General features: G+C 32.5%; 1 protein-coding gene across 1 annotated transcript in view; it reads right to left on the bottom strand.

The window, feature by feature from the left end:
- The window catches only part of LOC129737605 (uncharacterized), a 43708-nt gene extending 42019 nt beyond the window's left edge, over positions 1-1689 (bottom strand). The window contains exon 1 of the mRNA XM_055728765.1: positions 1630-1689. Coding sequence (XP_055584740.1) covers positions 1630-1689 — 60 coding nt within the window. The remainder of the gene's footprint in view (positions 1-1629) is intronic.
- Between the last annotated feature and the right edge of the window lie 4946 nt (positions 1690-6635).

Consider the following 6635-nt stretch of genomic DNA (forward strand, 5'->3'; position numbering starts at 1 on the left):
AATCACTATCACCCCCAAAAGTGATGGTGGGTGAGACCTACTTATTTACTGCCGCTACTGGCAAGTCTGTCCCATATGTAAAAACAACGAAACGAGAAAAACGGCTTTAAAGATTTTTATAAACTTTTGTGGATTGCTCGGTTGAAACTTAATTTTTTCTAATTCGTTGCTAACATATATGAAGATAATTGTTGCAAAATTTAGTCCCTTGCTTTTTTTGCTTTGGAATTTGCTGATGCAGAGAAGAAAATAATGATGGGACAGCCTTGCGAGTATATTTCGCAAAGCTGTCCCATTTTAGGTTATTGTTTTGATTCCCTCTATCTGCGCAATGTTATACACTTAACTGTCTGTTTACTGATGAAAATAAGTTTGAAATGATGTTTAGGGTGCATCTCGATAAAGATAACGTAAGTTTATCATAAGAATTGAGGAGGTTCAAAATAAAATAAATAACAACGTTCCATGAATTTCACAACCTGTACCTTCGTCATTCCGTAAGTTTTTTGGTCGATGATCTTTTAAGAAAGACTCTAAATACAAACTAACATAATGCTGAATCAGAAACAGCCAAGCATCGGGGCTGCAAATATATATCTAATGAGAAAAATCAATTCAATATGACTTACGCGTGTGCTACCAGGTACGCGTATAATGGTTCATAGATTTGATGAAAGTCCAAGCAGCAACTAATAGCATGAGAAAAACTTAAAAAATATGGCCTTGTAGCTGACTATTTTCCATGTTTTACAACGAACAATTCAATAAGCCTCTTACGAAATTTAAAAAAAAAATCAGTTTGGTGGAATTTACCCTTAATGCTTAGCTTATAAAATTATGAAAATTGTTATTTTTGACTTAACTGTAATGTTTTATCTAGTCTAACTTTCGTAATTTCAATTAATGCTAATTTTGTCGCACACGTTGCATGACTATTTGTAGAATAAACGAAAATTAGAGGAGCGATTTTAAAGCATTTTGTAAAAATATACATATGGCTTCTCGGGTATATTTCATATGGGACAGACGTGACTTGGTATTTTTTTCACATACGTTGAGAACAAAGTTATGAAAGTTTTAAGTCTACATTGAAGAACTAACAGTATTAGAACGAATTTTGAGATAAACTTAAAAATGATGAAAATACATATGGGACAGTCTTGCGAATAGCGACGGTGTATGTATTCGAAAAAAATGCAACACTTTGTTTTGTGAATAACTTTTGATTTCATGTGTATGTATGTAGATAATCCACCATGGGTGCACGGATTCACTGCAGTTTCGCCAACGTATATGCTAAATTGCATTCTTTAGATTATTTGTACGGCCAATCTTCAATGCAAATCACCACATACCCGACACCATGGCTTCGTGTGAACTGTCATGTAATGAATGTGTTTCGTCTATGTGTATGTCTTATTTGTAGAACGAGCAAACAGTATCGTAACCGTATAAAATTCGTAACATTTTCAGTGTTATGAATCTTTGACAAGTATTCCGCATGCGTGTATATACCTGCCCAGCTGGCAACTGATTGGACGCTCTTATATAATATATTCAAGAAATGCAACAGTTTTATAGTAAAATAATCTTACCTTTTCACCAATCTTACCTTCTTAACAATCTTACCTCAAGACACTCGTAGCTTTCCAATATAGCTGTAACCGAACTTACTTCCATCTGATCCATCTGCGGATAATGGAACTTAAATCCAAAATATCTATTACCGATGCTGGAATCTAAACGCAATCTGCCAGATTGTCATTACGTTAAACGCTCGTCGCGTTATGCTCTGAACAGATTATTATTATTTTTATTCACTAGAAGGCTTCAATTTTCCTATATTTTGGCAGCTATTCTTTTAAATTCTACTTTCTTTTACTTTTTATTCTCTTCACTTCCAATTCCAAATGAATTTCTTTGACATAACCCATAAATAACACAACAATGCGCTTTTTGCTCTACAGTTTTTTTCACAACTTTCACTCAGTCGCTCAGTCTTAATTATCACACCCTGTGTTCTTTTATTTTATCGCTGAATGTTTGTGAATAACTTTTGATTTCATGAATGGAAATTGATGAAAATTTCAGCGAATCTACCTCGTAATGTAATGCAAAATTTGGTGACAATCTGTCAAGTGGTTTTTGGATAGCGTCCAATGCAGAAGCTCATAGGCAAACTTTTTTGGACAGCATCGAGAAAAACGCTGCAAAATCCCCGAGGTAGACCCAAAACAGCTGCAATTCAACTAAGGAGTGTATTCGAAGAAAATGCAACACTTCGTTCTGTGAATAACTTATGAATGCATGAATGAAAATTGATGAAAGTTTCTGTGAAGCTACCTACCAGTGTAATTTACATGTAGGGAAGAGTGAGGTATTATGGGCCACTTTTTTCTTTGCTTCATAACTTCTTTATTATAAAAAAATAATTAATAAAAAGGTAAATAATAAAGCTTAGCTTAGCTTAGCTTGGTTGACTACTCATATCCACCTTAAATCATTGAATTCGAAATGCTGTGAAGTTATGTTTATACACCAACCAACAATCATAAGAGACTTCAAATAACATATTTCATTAGACTTTGTTCAACTTACGCATTTCCAATTCCATGATCGCTGGCGTGGCTAGGAAGAACAAGTTCTACTTCGCCAATGGTTGCTACTCCGTGATTGATCGAGGCCATCAATTTAGTGCAAGGGCCAACAGAATGGTGCTTGGGATTAGCATTTCATTCACAATGCACTAAACTCATGCTCTCCTTTCGAAAAAGATCAATACCGGCGCCGGCCACGTCCTAGTAGTCAATGGGGACAAAAGAAAGGAATGTTAGTATGATACTCTTTAGGTTAAACTAGCAACCTCTTGCTCCTGCATATCCCAAAAATAATTTTGAAATAATCAGAACAAGAGGTAAGTTAGTATCACCAACTATGGAAACCGTCTGTACGTCTGCGAATCTATATTCAAGTATCCAAGGAAGGGGTTGTGTTAGTAGGGGAAAGGTTAAGATCAGGATCCATTCTGGTAAATGGTACGATCATGTTTTTCCTACACCTCCTATGCTCCTAGACATTTCCTAAGGAAATTCCTATTTCTATGAGGCATTCGATAAAATTCAATAAAAATTTATCATGTATTGAGTGAAAATTATTACCTTCCATTTTCCATCTTAGACAAACTAGCTCGCTTTTTTCCCTAACTATTATCCCTGTTTAAGCAAACAATTTGCAAAAGGGCTTTTATGATTGAAGACGGAAATAACTTGAATTAAAAATGTATTAATATATTATATGAAGACACAAATTTCCAAACCGTCTTTTGTAAGTTGCCTTTTTGGAAATTATTCAATTCTTCGTTCACCTTTGCCTCATATATTTTAGAAGCCTAGCATTTAAAGCTTTATTGCCTGAATTGGTTTTAGATAACTGTTACTTTTCAAGATATTTTTTTCGTTTTGATATTGGTAAATCAAGTTTAGATTATCTATCAAGATTATTCAAGCATTTTCATTATAAATGTGTTTCAGTTATTTGTTTTAATAGCCGCTTCGGTACTCATTTTATCCTTTTATTGTAAATCATTGTTCAAAGTTTTCAATTTTTTTGATTATCTAGTTTCAAAAATGCACACGCTGAAGTAATATTATTATGTACTTTTTAATGCATTGATTAAGATTTACTTATTTTTTAGAACAGGATACCTATTGAGTCAATACCTGGAATCAACAATGGAAATTTTTCTTTTTTTTGCACAATATATGTGAGTACATATAATCTTATAGAAATAGAAAACGGAATTTAGGTGGAAATGTTTAACAATTTTTAAAATTTAACAGATCGGAAAAACTAGTTTTGGGGGAAACTTGATTTGCAATGTGATTCAGTTTTAAATGTTTTTAGTGTTTGTTTTGCGAATTAGATAAATTCATTCAGTAATTAAAAGTTCAATTACTCAATTCATCATCTCAAGCATCCGTCGCAAAATATGTTTTTCTTAAGATTTGAATGTGTATTGGTACATGTAAAGCTTTATAAATTTTAGTGTTTAAATTTAAATAGTTTTAAAAATCAATTACAGACATGTATGTTACAATTTTCTTTTCTTTTCTAACTAGATAAACTAACAATAAAAAGTAAAATAAAGATCTATTATTCTGGTGTAGGTACTTGGTTATAAACAAGTAAAAAATGAAAAGATTAAACAATTATCAAATAAACAGAAAATTAAAAAAATTCAAAAAATGAATCACTATCCAATTTGAGTTTAATCGATTTTTTAGTCAACTTCTGTTATAAATTTTTAGAAAATAATTTTGACTAATATTTATATGCAGTTCATTCGAACTAATAATTATTTATTAAAAAAATATATAAAAAGACGTAGTGATATTTTCTAGAGGGAGTTGATTTTTTTTAGCTGAAACAGTGGACACTTTTTTAAATCTGGCCAAAATTAGGATCGGTGACGGTATTTTATCAGTGAGGAATTTTAGCTCAATACACAGCCAGAAGTACAACTTATTTTCCCACCAGATGGCACTATTTAGGTTTGAAGGTTTACTTAAAAATTTTTGAGCGTCATCTACATCTTTTCTTGTGACCCTATTTCGATGCGATGTTGTAAAATACTGCGTCATCGCAAAACAAAGCTGAAAACTAAGTATGTGAATAGAATTTTTTGGATATTCGGTAGAATCAATTTCGTTTAAAAGTATGAAAATGTACTTAGCCTGATTTATCCTGACGATGTTCCAATCCAAGTATCGGCCGACTTGCTTTCAGATTTATTCCAGTTGGAAATTAATTGCGATGTTTTCCTTCTGGTACACTAGCACCGTAAACTTCAGCTTGGTTCCAAACCTTATTTAAAAACCACTCAGTGCCATCTACTTTTTCCATAACAAGCTTTGCTGTTTTCAACATGCTATGAAAACATCAAAAACAAATGTCAATAAAGCATCATCCGCAATCCAAAATTTAAAAAACTTCAATCTCAAATAATCTAAGCGCGACAAAATAATTTCACTTGACTTCACACTATAAGAAATGACGAACACTTCATCTTCCAAATTCACTCAAAATATTGTATTTAAAATTACTGGAACCGTATTAAACTTGCTTCAAATTTTCTTCAAAAGAGAACTCGTGTTAACAAAAAGCAAGTGCTCCCAGCCTCTCCTTAATAAAAAGGTAAATAATAAAAAGGATAAATACTAAAATTTTTTCTACATTTTTAAGGTATCATTAGGCATTTTTTCTTATTTTTTAAATACATTAATTTCCCGAGTTTTGACTATTTAAAAAAAATTGTTTTTGGTTTTTGAAAACCTGTAGGGAAACGTGGGCCACCAATTCCAAATTGACTAAATAACGTGCAAAGTTTATTAAATGACCCAATACTGAAATTTTATAATTCATTTAGTTATTTAAAAGCAATTTCAGATGAAGAAATGAAAAAGAGAGTTGTGTATGATCGAATAGTTAATGATGGCTGATTAATGGCTCGCTAACGTTTTGGCAAAATTCCTTATGTAGGATTTATGTTCGCCTCTATCGCATTGGAAAAAATGGATAAAATATTTTTCCCAATTTTTTATTTGGCATAAGAAAACTTTTCAGATAGGAAAAACGTATTTGAAGTTCTGAAGGTGTATAAAAACAAAAAAATATAGGTGGCCCAAGGTACCCCTCAAAATGTGGCCCACGATTCCCCACAAGCTATGATTTGCGCATTGGTTGCGTTTGTGTGACTTATTGCTGTTTCATTAAACATTCCTTTCGTCTTGAAAGAACATGACAAAACTAAGATCATAAGCGTACGAGCATATTTTTGTTATGTATTTTAGGTCTCCCACGCACGGATAAAAAAGTCTACTAGTTGTTATAAAAATTCGTATGGTTGCCTCTTCCATGCCAGTGATTTTCAATTCAACGTGCCATTTAACTTGATCAACACCGATATCTGAATCAACTGCATAAATGAAAAGACATCAGATGTCTTGTCGCTTTTAGGGCGTTTATCATCATATGGATTGGGTTGCTTGGGGGGGGGGGGGGGGGGGGGGGGGGGAGATTGGGTTGAAATCTAGGACAAAACATGTTGAAATAGGTGCCAAACAATTTGAAATTGCTTATTTGATATCGAATTAAATGGAGGTCGCATTTGAGAAAGATAACTCTAAAACAGTTGTTAAAACAACGATGATCTTTTACCTTAACCATACCATACTTTCTATCACACGTATCCACATGGTCGGGTAATTCAGGACGATTTTTGAAAAAATTGTAAAAATAGAGCAAATTTGAACAAAATTTAGGCATTTTTTAAAAACATACAACAAAAAAAAACTTAAAATTTATTGTTTTCATTGAATCACAGCAGTGTTAAAATCGAATCTAAGGATCAAACCAAAATTTATGATAGTTTCAAATAATTTTAAAAGTTGTTTTTGATACTAAAATCTAAAAATTTTTGGTAAGAAATTTGAGTTTTTTATTTGATTTGGCAAATAATCTGAATCAACCCAGGCAAAATCCCGGATGTGTTAAACAATATCTGGGCTTCTTGGCCAGACTTGGCTTATCTCAAATTCTTTATTTGATTCATGGGCAAGCCTGGATATACCAAGAAA

Source organism: Uranotaenia lowii, chromosome 1 (genome assembly GCF_029784155.1).
Source record: "Uranotaenia lowii strain MFRU-FL chromosome 1, ASM2978415v1, whole genome shotgun sequence".
Classification (NCBI taxonomy): domain Eukaryota; kingdom Metazoa; phylum Arthropoda; class Insecta; order Diptera; family Culicidae; genus Uranotaenia; species Uranotaenia lowii.